Source organism: Octodon degus, unplaced genomic scaffold (genome assembly GCF_000260255.1).
Source record: "Octodon degus isolate 3935 unplaced genomic scaffold, OctDeg1.0 scaffold00118, whole genome shotgun sequence".
In the NCBI taxonomy this organism is placed as follows: Eukaryota; Metazoa; Chordata; class Mammalia; order Rodentia; family Octodontidae; genus Octodon; species Octodon degus.
Genome location: NW_004524694.1, coordinates 2,412,906 through 2,429,625, shown reverse-complemented (window position 1 = coordinate 2,429,625; position 16,720 = coordinate 2,412,906). Strand labels below are relative to the sequence as shown.

Here is a 16,720-nt window from a genome sequence, read left to right as displayed (position 1 = left end):
AAATTCTATGCCTTTATTCAAAATTAATACTTTATAACTTCATAAATTTGAATTTATTTGGAAAGCATATATTTTATAATTATAAATCAGGGCCACCAAATAATTGGTGGGCATGATAATCTATCTCACAGTAATTTCAAATATGCCTATCTGGTCATATACCAAACATATGTGATATAAATAGGCTTTTTGTTTTAAGTTAGAGCAAACTGAAAAATGCTTAAACTTCACATGTAACTTTTGTGAGCATGTATAATGTTTTACATGACTAGTACCAGAATTTTTTTTATCTTTAATAATATCTATAATACAGGTACCATAAGATAGGTATCCATAAGACAATGACTAGCATACACTGGGCACTTGATAGATTTTGGCTCATTTTTGGCCTAGAATTAAAAGTTTTCAATTTTTTTTCCAATGGATTTGGAAAATAATGAAAAAATGCTATAATTCAGGTTAAGCTGTCTCTTTTATTAAGAAAAAGGAGAGTCCCACATTGACTTTAAAAATACATCATTTTCAGGTCGGCCAAATAGCTCAGTGGATTAAAGCACCTACAAGCAGGTGCAGGGGATGGGGATTTGATTCCCAGGCCTGTCATGCCAGCCCAGTGTGCTGAGAGGGCAACTGAGACTGGATGTGGTGGTGTGCACCTGTAATCCCAGCTCTTGGGAGGCTATAAACAAGTAGATCACTACAAGTCTGATCTAGTAGTGAGATCCTGAACACCCTGTAGCTCCTTCCCTAAAATTTTTTTTGCTCCAAATGCCTTCCGGGCAGGTTTGGCTGGCTTGAGTTGTGGGGATCGAACCACAGCAGCCTGAGCCTGACTGCTTTGTGGAAGCAGCCACTTAAAGAACTGAGCTAAGGAGCAGGTCCCCTCCTTCCCTAAAATTAAAAAAAAAAAAAAGATCATTTTAATGTATGGCCATAGTTTTGAAGTTCTCTATGATAAAAAACTTAAAAGAGGGTAATGTGATGGAACAACTGGAAGCACTTAAGGTAAAAAACAATATGAGACACCTGTTCTCTGCCAGGAGGCCCACTCTTGTTGGTGGACTTTCTGAGCCTAAGTTTCTTTGTGTAGAGCAGTCCGGTCAGGAAAGCCTCCACAGCCACCAGTGGGAGGCTGACCTAGGGGCCCATTCTCAGTGTTCTCCTTTGACCTTTTGCATTCTTCCACTCCAAATAGTTCATGAACTACATCACTTTTGAGTAGTGTGTTTTCATTCTTATGTTCCAGCAGCGATTGATGTTGTCAAAGGTATAGGCTGTATCTAGGGGCTCAACTCAGGGTCTGGCATGTAATAGGCACTGAATAGGTAGTTGTTAAATGGGTAAAAGTAGACATTAAAGTTGTTGTCGTTTGGTCTAGAAAGACAAGTGACCAGGATTAAAAGAAGTCTGTATCTATGTAAGACATATATCAGGGTCTTAGTGTCCTCAAATCCAAGCTATGGTTTGGTTTTGTTTTGTTTTGTTTTGTTTTGTTTTGTTTTGTTTTGTTTTGTTTTTAATGTATTTAGTACAAGGTCTACAGGGGCTCACTACATAGATCCATCTTGTAGTGATTCTCCTGTTTTCAGCCTCCCAAGGGCTGGGATTACAGGCGTGCTCCACCACACCCAGTCTCAGAACATCCCTGGGGTGAGGCCAGCGTGGCAAGCACTGAGCTATCTGGCCGGCCCTAAACTATAGTTTTTTGAAAGATATCCTTGCACTGGGAGGTAGCTCAGTGGAATAGTGCCTGCCTGGAAAACTCAAGGATCTGAGTTCAATTTGGTACCCAAAAAGAAAAAAAAAGATATCCTTGACGTGTCCCAGTGCCCTCGTAACCTAAAGTTGAAATACATATGTGAGCCAGACTGCATATCGACACCGTTCCTTAGAGTGTTCTGTGAAGGCAGCAATCACATGCTACTCTGTGTTTTGCTCCCTCTTGTTCAGGATTTGTGCCATTCCCACTGCGATGAGTCTGTCATCCAGAAGAAGATTACAACTATCATCAACTGCTTCATTAATTCCTGTATCCCACCAGCCTTACAAATTGACATTCCAGTAGAGCAGGCACAGAAGATTATTGAACACAGGAAGGAGTTAGGACCATATGTATTCAGAGAAGCACAGGTAAGCTATCAGTTCCTGTGACTAAGCATATTTTAAGATAGATTAGCAGTCTCTAGTTTCATATTTGGCAAGATTTGAATCCTTCCAATACTGGAATTTATTCTGCTTAATTTAAATTATCTTCTTGGAGGCAGGCTATATGCTGATCAACAGATGGATCAATAAAGAAAATGTGGCATATATCCACAATGGAGTACTACTCAGCCATAAAGAAGGATAAATTTGAGGGGCCAAGCACAGTGGTACACACCTGTCATTCCGGCACTTGAGAGGCTGAGGCTGGAGAATTGCAGTGAGTTTGAGGTCAGCCAGGGCTACATAGTGAGTTCAAGGCCAATCCTGTACTATATACTGAAACCCTATCATTAAGAAGAAGGAGGAGGAGGAGGAGAAAAAGAGGAAAAGTGAAAAATAAATTTGAGCTATTTTTAGGGAAATGGGTGTGCTTTGAGACCATAATGCTAAGTGAAACAAATCAAACACAGGTTAAATATTTCATGGTTTCTCTTACATGAGAAATCTAAAACATAAATAATTTTAAGAGGGGCCAGGGAGATGGCTCCATGGGATAAGCGCTTTCCTGGCAAGCACAAGGCCCCTAGTTCAATCCCCAGTTCTGCCAAAAATAAATAAATAATTTAAAGAGAAAAATATATATATATATGTATATAGGTAGATGATAGGAAATAGGGAGACAGACCTTGTGGAGATGGAAGGGGGTCTGGCAATGAGCACAGGTGGGGAAAGGGAAGTGACAAGGATTAGGAGCCAGTACATACATGCACCAGTTGCTCGTGCTGAATGTATTTATTATTTATCAGAAACATACTAACAAAAAAGTAAAAAGTTAAAAAATAATTTAATCTTTCCATATGACACCAGCATACAAAAAACAAGTAGCATACATGTTATTTTGTTGATGATAATACACAACAAATAAAATTAGATAATACATTGACATTCTGTGATTACCATTTTTGTTTTTAATGAAGGCTAATGTCACCTCCATTTCCCACCATTTATATCTGTTTTAAAAATATCTGCTACCACAAAAATGTGTAAAATATGTGTGCCTTAAGATCTGTATATTTTTAAAGATTGGAATATTCACATAGCTCGTAAAATAAGTGAGAGAAGATTTAAGTATTCAACCAACATAAAGTATACAAAACTCATGAAAGGAAAATCATGGCTGTTAACCTGCTCAAGTTACTTCTTTTTAAGATAAATAATAGAAAACATGGACTTGGTGAACATAATTTATTTGCATTTTGAAAAGCCTTTTAGTGATGTTGTTCCTAAAAAATGATTAAGAAAAATAAATTATACCGGGGGTAATAGGGAAGGCCATGTCATGAATTAAGTGATATGAAACAGAGATTTAGAACATGATTGCCCTTGAGCATGGAAAAAGGCCATTATTCCTTAACGTTCATTTGTGAACCAGCTGTGTTCTAAGTCCTCTAAGGAACTGAAAGTGGACTCACAATCCAAATTATGCATTAAAACAGGCAAAAATATAGAGGTATGATTGAAGAGGTGCTAGAGAGAAATAGAGAAAACATTGTGCCAGAATTACAGAACCTGCTGATGAAAACATCTCAGGGACAATTTAGCCTTGCCTAGGGTTACTGATAAACCAGGCCAGGACTTGCCCATCTGTTTTTAAAAGCTCGAGTCTAGAGCTACTAACGTTGGTAGTTGTGGCCCTTCTTCAGGGACTTGTAGCCACTTGCTTTACTGGTGGCTTCTAGCCAAAAGGTCTACCTGCTTTCCTAAAATGGAGTCACAGATAAGGACCCTGGAGCCCCTGAAAACACAAAAGCCTTATTTGGGGGCTTCTTCCCTCTGAACCTTTTATTTTTCCTGTTTTCCTACCGGTACCTAGAGGATGGCATCCCGTTGTACCAAGATATTCAAGCCAGAGATCTGGCTACTGTTTTCATGTCTTTTCCCCGCCTTTGTTTCCTTACCCTCATATCTAAACAGTCCTTCAAACAGATCCATTTGTCTCCTTATTATCTGTCCTCCTATGCATTTTTCTCCAACTGTACCCTACTACCTCACCGAGACGTGCAGGAGATCTCACGTCAGTTACCAAGCTGCCTCTGGGCTCTCACCGATTCATTCAACTTAACTGTAAGCAAGCAGAGCAATTTTTTTCAAACTGTGTATCTGATCACACCACTTCTGTGCTTAAGGTGGTTCACTTGCCTTGCACTGCCCTCCAGTGAAATCTTTACTTCTGCATACCTGTGCAGCTACAGCTCCCCACCATCTCCCCCATTTTACTGAGGTGGCCCTGTCTTCCCTCCTGAGCTTTGTGTACTGTCACCTCTCCCTCCTGAGTTCCTGTCATCATTCTTACCACATGGAATGGTCCATCCTGGCATCTGGCTTCCCCTTTAGCTTGTAAGCTTTTTGAGGGTAGGGAATGTTTTTTATTTATCCTTGTAACCCAAATATCTGGCACAGAATAGGCATTTTTTGACCACATGCATGAATGGCATGAGAGATTTGTCATGACCAACACGAATAAGATCACATTGAAAATGAGAGCAAAGTAGAGCAAAAGAGCTGAAATACTAAATGAAAAATTGCTATTTTAGCATTATTGTTCATGTAGCCGTTAAAGCTTTCATCGCTCAGCCAAGTTTTTACTGGTCTCTTTACTCAGATTAAAACCACTCCTTGTCTGCTGACAGTAAGCAAAGTAGTTCTATATTTATTGAGATATGTTTTACCCACAATGTTTTTATCTTTTAAGGTTCTAAAGGTATAAGTTTATTAATGACAGATATTAACATAACATCTCACTTGCATCTTTTGGAAATAGAGCATTTTTATGCCTTCCACTGTAACATTGTATCTTAATTGGATAATTTCAGATAAGGGTTAAGCCTTCCATATGTAAATAGGTACCTATCTGTGAGAGTCGGAGACAGCTTGGATGTTGGAAACAGAACTGAGGAGAGCCAATCCTGAGCTGTAGAAGTTCATAATAACTGCTATGATCCCCTAACTTGGAAAGGGGATTTACTTAATTAAATGAATGGCAGATCAGTAAAAATGAAAATTTCTTAAAAGCTTGCTTCATCAAAGAAAGTATCTCTAGCCTTTACCATCACACTCTCAGGAGGCTATAGGATTCAATGATAAAACTGCATTTACAAGGGAATAAATAATCCTAGAATCACTAATGACATTCATGGATGGAAAAGACGAATAATGAACGATGGCAGTTCAGGACTCTGTTGATTACTGAAGCATTTGCTTTTAAAATTTTTCATTTTCCCTAACAGTTTGACTTTGAGCCTAATGGGATGGCTTAGGGTTTTTTCAGAATATTAGGTAAGGTCTATTCCTAGTCATAAGATTTGGACTTGATTTGATGTGGCAAGTCCTACCTTCTTGAAAGCAATGTATGCCTCTGGAACTAATGGAAAAACTTGGCATAGGAATTAGAGCAACTAATCTTATCTCTATAAATATCACAATTAATCACTTAATGTAAAGTGTCCCCGTAGAAAGCATTTGTCTAGGATATCATTTGGCTTTTTAAATGTTACTTTTCTTGCTCTCGCATAAAAGAGAGATTATATCATTTAAAAGTTACCCGTAGATTTATTCTTAGATCTGCAGCTTTGTTTAAGAGCTTTTCCAGAGGCAAAATGGCATTTCCTTTCGCTAAGAGAAAGAAACCAGGGTGGGGGGCTTCTCTTGATGAACCGAATACTTGGAATACTTGCATAAAACAGCAGAGTATGTAGTAGATCAACTAGTATAGATTTTAAAAGAAAACATAAATTTCTTATTTAAAAAGGACCTAATGGATTCTTTATTAATATAATCAATTGGTTAGGGAAACAAAGAATAAAGTGACTTTTAAGTATTTGGTGTGTTTTTCTTTTTAAAGAAAGTCTTCTCATTGGTAATAAAAAAAAATTGATGATAAGCATGTGTTGTGCTGAAATTTCTAAGTCTGGGGACAATAAGTTGGAGGAAACATGGTGTGTATTAAAGATAGAATATTTAATCCATTATTATGGTGAGTTAGAGTTTAAATCAGTACATTTGTATAAAATTATAACCTGAGATCTATTTTGTTTTTTATACAGATGACAATTTTTGGAGTTCTGTTTAAATTTTGGCCTCAGTTTTGTGAATTTAGGAAGAATTTGACTGATGAAAAAATTATGAGTGTTTTAGAGAGAAGACAAGAGTACAACAAGCAGAAAAAGAAATTGTCAATCACAGATAATGAAAAAATTGGAAAGGTAAGATGACTCGTTTTGATGTAAAATCACTTTTAGAAGTATGAATTGCAGAAGAAATTGGGCTAGGAAATGCACAGAGAAGTTAGAGAATCCGGATTTCAGTGGCCTTTCAGCCTGCTTGTGGAGGCTTCAGGCTTGTTTGGGAACCTCTCGGGCTACAGCTCCCAAAGCTTCTCTTCGGCATCCTCGACTCTCCTGGGCCACACAGGCAGTATCCACTGCAATTATGCTTCTTCTTCCCATAAATCACACTTTTATTGTCCCGTAATTGAGTTTGTACATTTGCTGTCTGTGCTGATGGAGATCTTCAAAGATAATATCTACCCTATTCATCCATGTTTCATAAACACTTACATTAGTGTCCAAGATGTGCTCAATTGTTAATCATTATATATCAGTTAAAAGCAAGAAGTTAATGAATGAATGAACAAAGAAACAATTTATGCCAGCATTTTTAGTACTAAAATTACAGGATAAAACTGGAATTTGTTAATAAATTCTGATAACCCACTGCCATCCAACCATCCAAAACTGTAGAATTTGTAACTATAAGTCACAAACTGGCCAGCCTTCCTGTATTTCTCCAGAAAATCCCAGATATTTGTATCGTGCATTTTGTTATTAGTTGTGGAAATGAGAAATGTCCTTAATTGGCCTTCTCATTTGGCCATACCTGTTACCTGGTAACAACTAACAGGGTTAAGTACAAAATATTCACATTTGAAAAGCAATTGCAGAGTAATCCTAAAGACTTCACATTTTGAATATTGTTTTTCGGGAGTTGGGGCTCGTCATGTTGCCCATGCTCTTCTCAGATTTCTAGGGTTCAAGTGGTTCTCCTGCCTCAGCCTCCCAGGTGCTGAGACTGCGGGTATGTGCTGCCATGCTGTAGCAGTAAATGCCTCCCCCTCCACCAGTATACTTCAGTTTCTTAGTTGCCCTGATAATAGTTCCTGTTCCAGATCTATTATTCCTGTCTAGTAGAAACGGCTGGTCGCTGTGATGCATAGGTGCTCACTATGGTGCCTGTTGTGTAAATCAATCCCCAGTAGACAAGCTCTTCTGTCTCTGTATTTCCTGCTTGCTTCTCCCAAAAAGCCCTAGCCCCCTGGAGACCAGGGCTGATACTCTGGGAATGATCCCAGTTAGTATCCCTCAATGTAAATAAATTTGCCTCCAAATTGTGGCTGTCATTTTAGTGTTTCTGCTTGCTATAGCAATTGTTAGACTACTTTCAAATATTCTCATTGTATACAATAAACCTACTGGTACCTCTTAATGATATCTGTAAATTTTACACTTGTACTTATTGTACTTTGGAGAATGTAAGGAGGTCCAATAAAGTAGTAGATGTGTGGCTCAAAATTATTGTCAACAGAGGTGGATGAGTAAGTGAACATAGGAGACCTATGATTTTTTTTTAACATGAAATGAATGGGTGAATATAGAAAAATACAGGAAACATGATTTTTTTGGTAACATAAAACATGCTTTGAAAACCTGTTACTTAGTAAAACAGGTTTTGCTAGGTAGTGGTGGGCATGGCTTTTAACTCCTTGAGCCTCAATTTTGTCTATCAACTAATGGTAATAGTATTCTCATGATTCACAGGGGATTAACTGACAGTCTGAAGTATATAAAAAACCTTATGTATGTAAGCCTTGCCACTACCTAACGATAAGGCATTACTTGACCACTTGAAACAATGATAGCACAGTGAGTAGAAGAGTCTCTAAAGTCCGACTGCCTGGCTTCGAATCCTGGCCTTACCATTTATTCTGTTTTCTTAGTCAAACCACTTTTCATCTAAGAATTAGCTAGCCCTGCATAGTCTGCAGAAAGTCATATAGGACAAAGAAACAGATGAAAAGTTTCACGTAGTTTAATTCCTAGTTTAATACAAAGTACTTAGAATGAATAGTGTCAAATCCATTAAGATGATCAATGTGACTTAACTAAGAAAAAATTTTAAACTTTTAAGTGGCAAAAATAGGGGCTGGGGCGATAGCTTGGCAGTCTCAGCACCTGCCTGGCAAGTGCAAGGACCTGGATTCAATCCCTAGTATCACATGCTATGCTGACCTCAGAACCCCAAGCACACTGTGCTGGCCACTGAAACCAGGTGAAGTGGCACACACCTATAATCCCAGTGCTGGGAAGGCTGAGACGGGAGGATCACTGTGAGTCTCAGCTGCATAGCGAGACCCTGTATCAAATAAATAAATGGCAGAATAAACCAGGTTATAATATATATTGGGAAATATAATGTATGATGTAAGATTTAAGAATAAATCAGAAAAAAGATAAATATTCTTAACAGAAATTTGGACAAAGAGCATTCAGTAGGCAATTCAAAAAAGAAAGCAATAAAATATGTTCAACCTTACCAGTAACCAAAGACAGGAATACTGACAACAAAGAAAATACAGGCAGTCTCAAGTGTTGATGTGAAGAAAAAGCATACAAATTTATACATTATTGGAAAAAGTCTAAATGGCACTTTCTGAGAGCAGTTGATCGTTCTTTTTAAATCAGCAAACACACTTCAAGAAACTTATTTTAAAAGGAGAGAATCATAAAAATGCACAAAATGTTTGTACATGGCATCATTATAATAATACAAAGGTAGAAATGACTTAAATTTCTAGTAGAAGGCATTGAGTTATCGCTGGCATAGCCCCACTCTTGTGTTGAAAATGGTGATATAGTTTAGTCATAGTATCATTCAACAAATATTTAAGCACATAAGACTATTCAGCTGTTGAAAATGGTGATGTAATTTGTTCATTTCATCACTCAACAGATATTTGAGTGTATCGTATGTGACAGACACCATTCTACAAATAAACATATCATGGTAAATAATACAAAAGCCAGCTTACATTCCAGCTGTGTTTCTTCATATACGGCTCGAACCTGCGAGATCGCGCTGTAGAGCCTGATGCGTAAACCACTACGCTAACTCTCCAGCTTGTTTCTTCATATAGGATCGTTTTCAGCTCATACTTTCCATGAAAAAGAAGATATAAAAAAGAGCACATAGAGTTTTACTCCATTTATATAAAATTTATTAAAGAAAATGAGAATACTACAATTTAGAGACCATAATTACTTATGCATTTTTCTAGTGAGAAGTCTTGGATGTTTATGAAAATATTTACAGTGCATTTTATATGCAAAAATTTAGGGCTGTTAACTTCACCATTTATTTCATTTGTTTTTAAATACTTTTATATTAGTATAAAAGAAAGTTAAAGATCAAAGGGACAGTCACTTGGTGAAATCTCATTATCCTTTTTCTCAATAATTTAATTTAATGTATTGACAGGTTGGACTCAAACAATATACAAGTACTACGGGGTCTACTACAAAGACGCCTGCCTTAGCCAGTGACTCCTTCCTAGGCCTGCAAGCATATGGCCGACAGGTAAGCAATGAGCATCTGCAGGCGCCCTTCCCGTGCTGAGCACTGAGTAGTAGGACGCAAGAACTCAGCCACTGTATACAACAAGAGGGCTCAAATTACATTGCTAGGAGAGATGGAAACAATGTCCTTGAGCCTTCAGAGGATGTAAGAATTTCATCCTGAAGAATTAAAAATATTTACCTTTCAAAACATTTCATGGTCATTTTGACTTGGGGAGGACTTAGAAGTCTCATGGTACCAGATCCATTGAATAAGGCAGGCGTGGACAGGGTAAGGTTTTTAAGTGGCTGCCTTTCTGTTACACTAGGCAGCAATATTCATCATATTCTTTGACCATTCTGCCTAAAGACATACAAGAGGCCAGAACTGCTCCAGAAAGTGGAAAGAAAAATGGGATAAATGTATTTGCAGCAAGAGAGAGGATTTTGAGAGAGATTAAGCCAGTGTCTTTTGCTATAACAAAGTTTTATCTACACATTCACCATATATTTTGATCACACTGCATAGTTTCGTAGGCAAAATTTCCAGAATCAAATTTGAAAATTATTTTTCCAGCCAACTTGGTGCTACTCAAAGTACATAGAAGCCTTAGAACAGGAGAGAGTTCTTCTTAAAATCCAAGAGGAACTGGAAAGAAAGTTGCTTACAGGTAATTTTTGCTTTGTTTGCAGAATTGCATTGTTATGGGATGGGGAGATAGCTCAGTAGAATAAGCACTTGCCTGGCAAGTGCAAGGTCCTGAGTTCAATCTCTGGTACCGCAAAAATAAATAAATAAATGAATAAATAAGTCACTAAGAATTGCATTGTTATATTCTATCGTAGATTAATTTTAGAGAACTTTGCCAGTGCTTGTTTCACTGTTTTTCTTCCTTCTCTTCCTTTGGGCAGGAACATCATCTTTTACAAATGTGTTTAAGTCTGCTGGCTCAGTTACGTCTTTGAAGAAAAATTTGTCTGCCCAATCCATTTCAAGTGAGTTTCTAATTCTTTCTTCTTGCCTCTCAACTGGCCACACATAATTTGGAGGGACTGACTCCTAAATTAGGAGATGTCATTGTGACCATGTGTGTCTGGGTGTGTCCTGTCTGCCTCATCTCATGGTGTCTCTTGTTGTCAAGGAGGGAAGACTAAACTATATACCTAACATTGCTTCTCTTTTCCAGAGTGGTGACAGCACTTACATCTGTGTTTATGTCCTGCTACCAACAGGTACAAGGTGAGTGCTATTCTAACACTCGATCAATCCTTTTCTCCCTCCCTCCCTGTTTCTCTCTCTCTCTTTCTCTCTCTCTCTTTCTTTCTCTCTCTCTCTCTTGCTCTCTCCCCCCCACACATGCACCCCACATACACATTCATACCCCACATACACATCCATACCCCACTAGAAGATTGATGAACAGAACATCTTGTCTTCCTCCTGAATGGTGCAGTCTCCTGAGATGGTCTCATGAAGAACATCTGGGGAATAATGGACTATCACTTAGCTTTCCCCAGATTTTTAAAGTGGGTAATATAAGAAGGAACATTACATTACAAGTGGGGTCCCTTCTCCCACACAGATTTTGATATACTTACACAGTTTGATCAGATATAGCCTTGACAAAGGATGCTGGTAGTGTAATGTAGCAGGTGTGTAAACCACTGACAGAATTCTTTCTATTTTGTTGTCTTTTTGAGACAGAGTTTCCTTGTTTAGTTCAGGCTGACCTTGAACTCACTGTGTAGCCCAGGAACTCACAGTGATCTTCCTGCCTCAGCCACCCAAAGATTAGGACTACAGGAGTACATCACCACACCCAGCTTGTTTTGTTTTTTTGAGACAGTTTCACTATATAGTTCAGGCTGGCCTCAGACTCACAGAGATCCTCCTGCCTCAGCCTCCTAAGTACTGGGATTACATGAGCCACCACAACTGGCTCCAGCACAGATTCTTGGAGCTAGTTAACATTCCTTCCTTCTATCTTTTGTCTTGCAAATTAACTGTTGGTTTTCCAAGATCCTTAGTTTTCTTGTTCTGGGGAAGGTTTGATGAATAGACTTACGTTCTTAGTCTGATCATTTTTTTCTTCTCTTCTAATTTATTCTAGCTACTTTCCCCTTCTACAGGTTCTCTCACAACTTAGGTCACCTCATAGTACCCCCACATTTAGGACATCATGTTTTTTAGTTAATTAAGTTTACTGGTATATTTGAGATGCACATAATGAGCACACTCATCACAGGGAGTTTCCTTGGATGTGATGTAAGTCCTTTCCTTCCCATTCCTCTCCCCTCCCTTCATCCCTTCTTCCCCTCCTTTACAAAAGCTTTTTCCTATTTTTCTTCTTTTCTCTTTCCTTCTTTTTTCTTTTCTCTTTATTCTTTTCCTCTGCCCCTTTCCTAGCTCCCTTTCCCATTGAGTTTTTCTTCTTATCGTACAATATCTACTTACATCTTGGTCCTTATCTACACTTTGTTTCTCACACCAGAGAAACAGTGTGGCATTGACACATGAGGACATTTTTTTGAGCCTATGACAATCCATTGTAAGGTTTTGTCACTGTTATTTTGGATTTATATTTTCTATAAATGCTATGTTTTCATCTATTTATTTCTTTTGCAGGAATTCTTTTACTCAAATTTAACGAACAGAAGCTGAAGTAACTGATTGTGATGGTCTACATGTTTAGAGCAAGCCTAACATCTAAATAAAGTTTGACTGTTTTGCTCCCATAGTGTTAAAGTTACAGCTATTCTTTACACTCAACTATAATTTTTAAATGGCAGAATAAAATGCCTTTATCTAAATTAGAAGAGCCAAAATAATTAATGAAACATATTATGCTTATTGGATAATCTTTCAACAAATATTCCTTGAGCATTAATGCCACCAGTATCTGGTGAGCAGATATTCAGCAGGTGATTGGGGGCATAGCAGTAGCTTGAGCCAAAGAGAAGAGGATAAAAGGAGGAGCTTTCCCCATCCATCTCCAGCTATAAAGGGATGCTATTAAAGCAGAGGTTCACGTGACATTAGCTAGCATTGGAGGTTCCTGGCCCCACTGTCCGAGGTCCAGCTCAGTAGTTCTCGAGCAGGGCTAGGGATCACAACTTGAATAGACACTCACAGGACCCTGAAGCAGGAGGTGCAGGAACCACTCGGAGATAAACTGCTGAGGCAGGAAGAAAAGTGTACCAAGAGGTCAAGGCCCTCTTTTGTGCCACAAGAGGTGTATTTGTGGAAAGAGACTCTAGACATACACCTTGCTACACTTGATCCTGGAGGGCTCAAGCTGTGGTCATCTGTGGGATGACCGGGAGGGTCAGCTGAGATCCTTGGGGTCCAGGACCTGTGAGGGTTCAAGCTCAGGTTACCAGATGGGAAACACTGGTCGCCCCCAGTCTCACCCCATCCCAGAGGTGTTTTCATAGTCAAAACCACATTCCAAATTCTCTAAGGAGTTAGATGTTTTAAAATGGGAAAATCTGGAAGATGGACTTCAAAGATCATTAACATAGTGGTTTTTGAATACTTAAAATTTTGAAAATCACTGGAACCTTGTGGTTTCCAGTGCCTTCACAGTATCCCTAACCTTCAGTGGATATGAATTTTCTTTTCTTCTACTCTTGTTCTACCTTCTCTGGTTTTAACTATTTTATGTTATTCTGTTTTCTCCTCCCCTAGCATATCAATTATATTTCTTTTTCAGATCTTCCTACTAATTGCCCCAGAGTCTGCATATATATTGCAGCTAATAAAATTCCACTTTCAAATAACATTACAACTCTTCGTGGATAATGCACATACTTTAAAACAGTATTCCCATTCATTCCACCGACCCATAAATTTCAATTAACAAACATATTGTTGCTCTTATTATTTTGAATAAATTGTGTTAGATCAATTAATAATTTCTGGAAAGATAGATCTACCTAAGACATAGCTGTTCAATTTGTTTGCTTTTTCTTTATAAAGATAACTTCACACAACACACAATTCTGGGTTAGTGGCTTTTTCTTTCAGCTTTTAAAATACTTCACTCTCCTCTTGCCTACATGGTTTGTAAGGTCAAATGAAATTTCTTATCTTTGTTCCTCTGTTCTCATGCCCGCTCCTATCCCAGCCAGGTACTAAGGACTGAACCCAGGATGTTCTGCCACTAACCTACATCCCCAACCCATTTTACTTTTTATTCAGAGAAAGGTCTTTATTAAGTTGCCCAGATGGGACTTGAATTTGAGATCCTCTTGCCTCAGCCTCCCACAGTGCTGATGTCACAGCTGTAAGCCACCACACCGGGCTCCTCCTCGCTGCTTGTAAGACTTTTCAGTTTTCTACAGTCTGAATTGTATAACTAGGTGTAGATTTGAAGGTATTTGTCTTGCTTGGTAAATGGAAGGTGTCTGAATGCCCTGAGCCTATTGTTTTGTGTCTGTCATTAATTTTGGGTAATTTTGTCATTCAGATATTTATTACTTCCTTTTTCTTTTCCTGCTGGCATTTCCTTACACATATTGATACCATAGGTTACTGATCAACAGTTCTTGAATATTCTGATTTTAAAAAATTTTTCTCTTCTCAGTTTTATAAGTTTTATATTTTCTTTTCAAGTGCACTGATTCTTTGTTTGGCTGTAGCTAATCTATTGATGACCTTGTCAAAGGCCTTTTTCATTTTGTAGTGTTCTTTTTTAAAGATTTTTCTTCTTTTTTTCTTTTTGTGCTGGCGATTAAACTCAGGACCTTGAGCTTGCCAGATCAGCGCTTAAGCCACTGAGTTTTCCTACGACTTACAGTGGTTTTTATTATTTCTACTTTTTTTTTTTTTTTTTTTTTGTGGGGGCAAGGTTTTGCTATATAGTTCACCTAGGCCTTGAACTTACATTGTAGTCTAGGTTGGCCTTGAAATCACAATAGTCCTCCTACCTTAGCCTCCTGAGTGCTGGAATTACAAGCATGCACCACCCCACCCAGCTACTTCTGCTATTTTCATTGGATTTTCTTTCTTTTTTTTTTTTTTCCCATTGCATTTTCTCTGGGCATTTTCTTCACTTACATTACTCATCTCTTTTCGTATATTGTCCATTTTTATTTGAAATCTTACAGCATGAGTCATAATCATTTTAAATGTCTAGTCCAATAATGCCAACATCTGTGCCCTCTCCGAGTCTAGTTCTCATGCTTGCGATCTCTTCAGACTGTAGTTCTGGCTTCTTCATGCATGTTGTGATTTTTTTGTTTAAAATAAGACAAGATATATCAGGTAAAGGGAACTGGCCTCTACTATGACATTTGTTTATATGATGACCTGTTAAGATGAACTTACTATGTTATTAGAGCCTGCAATTTCCTCTCTGCCTTATTTTGGTTACTGTGTTGCTTTGGGGTTTTCCTGGAGACTGGATGTTCTTGAAGTTTATCTTCATTAATGTGATGGTAGGGAAATGTTTTCTGGTTCTATCACTGCGTCTTAGGGTTTTAGTGAGCCTGAGTTGGGTATTTCCCCTCCCTACGGTTGCTTGAGCTTTGGTAAAAGCCTCCTGTTAGGTTTCCTAGGAGGCTCTGAGAAGAAAAAACAGAATGCTGGGTATTTCAGAATAGCTACCGTACTCCTCCCTACTGCCAGAAACAGGAGATTATGTTTGGTCTTCACAGGAGAACACAGTAGAAATCCTAGCAATAAAGTTCAAGAAAATGTAGGGGAAGCCAGGTATAGTGACACATGCCTATAATCCCAGCACTTGGGAGGCTGAGGCAGGAGGATTTCCATGAATCTGAGGCCAGCCTGGGCTACCTGGTGAATTCAAAACCAGCCTGAATCACATAGCGAGACCCTATTACGACAACAACAAAAAAATATTTGAGTCCCGCTGCAGTGTCCTGTTCCTGGTAAACTATGATTCTCTTATTTGCTTGTCCAGTTTTAGAGGTGAGAGTGTCCCCTGTTACCATAATTTCTTGATGGATCCATGAAAAATTAGTCAGTTCAGCTTTTTTCTTATGTAAGGATGAGTGTGATTATTTCTGAGTTCTTTACTGTCAGACTGAAGCATAATTCTGTATTTTAAATTATTTTGTAGTCAGTTTTGTTCTTAAGATAAATTTAAGAAAGGCTTATTTATTAATTAAAAGTTTATATTATGTATAGTTTATGGTGATTTCTATATTATAAATATTTATGAATTTATTTTTTATCGACCCTAAAATAATCTAATAGGATGAGCTCATCCCAGTTTTTGGACCTAAAAGGATCTGCCCTACCTTAGTGTGCCCAGAAAGTGTTGTTGTGGTTGTGGTTATCCTGATTCTTCTCCATATCCTTTTAATTCTTTGCTTCCTCCTCCTCTACTACGGGTTAATACATTATTTCAGATCCTCCTCACTGTGGATCTGGATCCGACTTAGTGTCTTTCTTCCGTGGCCACTTGCACCTGCTCTTAGAGTGACGTTTCTCCAGTGCCAGCTCCATATTTCCCACCTAAATCTTCCTGAGCATTGAGAAGCCTGCTGCTGGTAAAGCAGAATCACTAAGTGTGACATACACATGCAGCCTTCCTATCTGCTGATGCAGACATCAGGTCAGGCGTTGGTTCCTCTAGGAAGCTGCCTTTCATTATCTTTTTCTTACCACAGATCTCCCAGATAGCTGCAAAAGTTATGACTCTGCCCCACCCCTGGATTCCCGTCACTTATTAGAGCATTAGCCACAATGATTGTCATGTAATCTGTGTGCTTGTGTATCCTAACATACCCTGTCTTTTCATTCTAGTACCTTACATAGAACACCTAAAAAGTGAATGCCCATTAAATATGTTGAACAGGGGCCAGGGAGATGGCTCAGCAGAATAAGTGCTTTCCTGGCAAGCGGTAGGGCCTGAGTTCAATCCCTGGTTCTGGAAAAAAAA

General features: G+C 38.4%; 1 protein-coding gene across 3 annotated transcripts in view; it reads left to right on the top strand.

The window, feature by feature from the left end:
- Window positions 1–12,553, top strand: part of Rgs22 (regulator of G protein signaling 22) — a 104,892-nt gene extending 92,339 nt beyond the window's left edge. For 2 of the 3 annotated variants that reach the window (XM_023699959.1, XM_023699958.1), the window contains 7 exons: window positions 1,951–2,130; window positions 6,249–6,407; window positions 9,736–9,834; window positions 10,390–10,483; window positions 10,725–10,808; window positions 11,000–11,052; window positions 12,439–12,553. In XM_023699959.1, the coding sequence (XP_023555727.1) occupies window positions 1,951–2,130; window positions 6,249–6,407; window positions 9,736–9,834; window positions 10,390–10,483; window positions 10,725–10,808; window positions 11,000–11,007 (624 nt within the window). In that variant the 3' untranslated portion in view covers window positions 11,008–11,052; window positions 12,439–12,553. The remainder of the gene's footprint in view (window positions 1–1,950; window positions 2,131–6,248; window positions 6,408–9,735; window positions 9,835–10,389; window positions 10,484–10,724; window positions 10,809–10,999; window positions 11,053–12,438) is intronic. The other variant, XM_023699956.1, reaches the window with a different exon arrangement.
- Window positions 12,554–16,720: the final 4,167 nt, after the last annotated feature.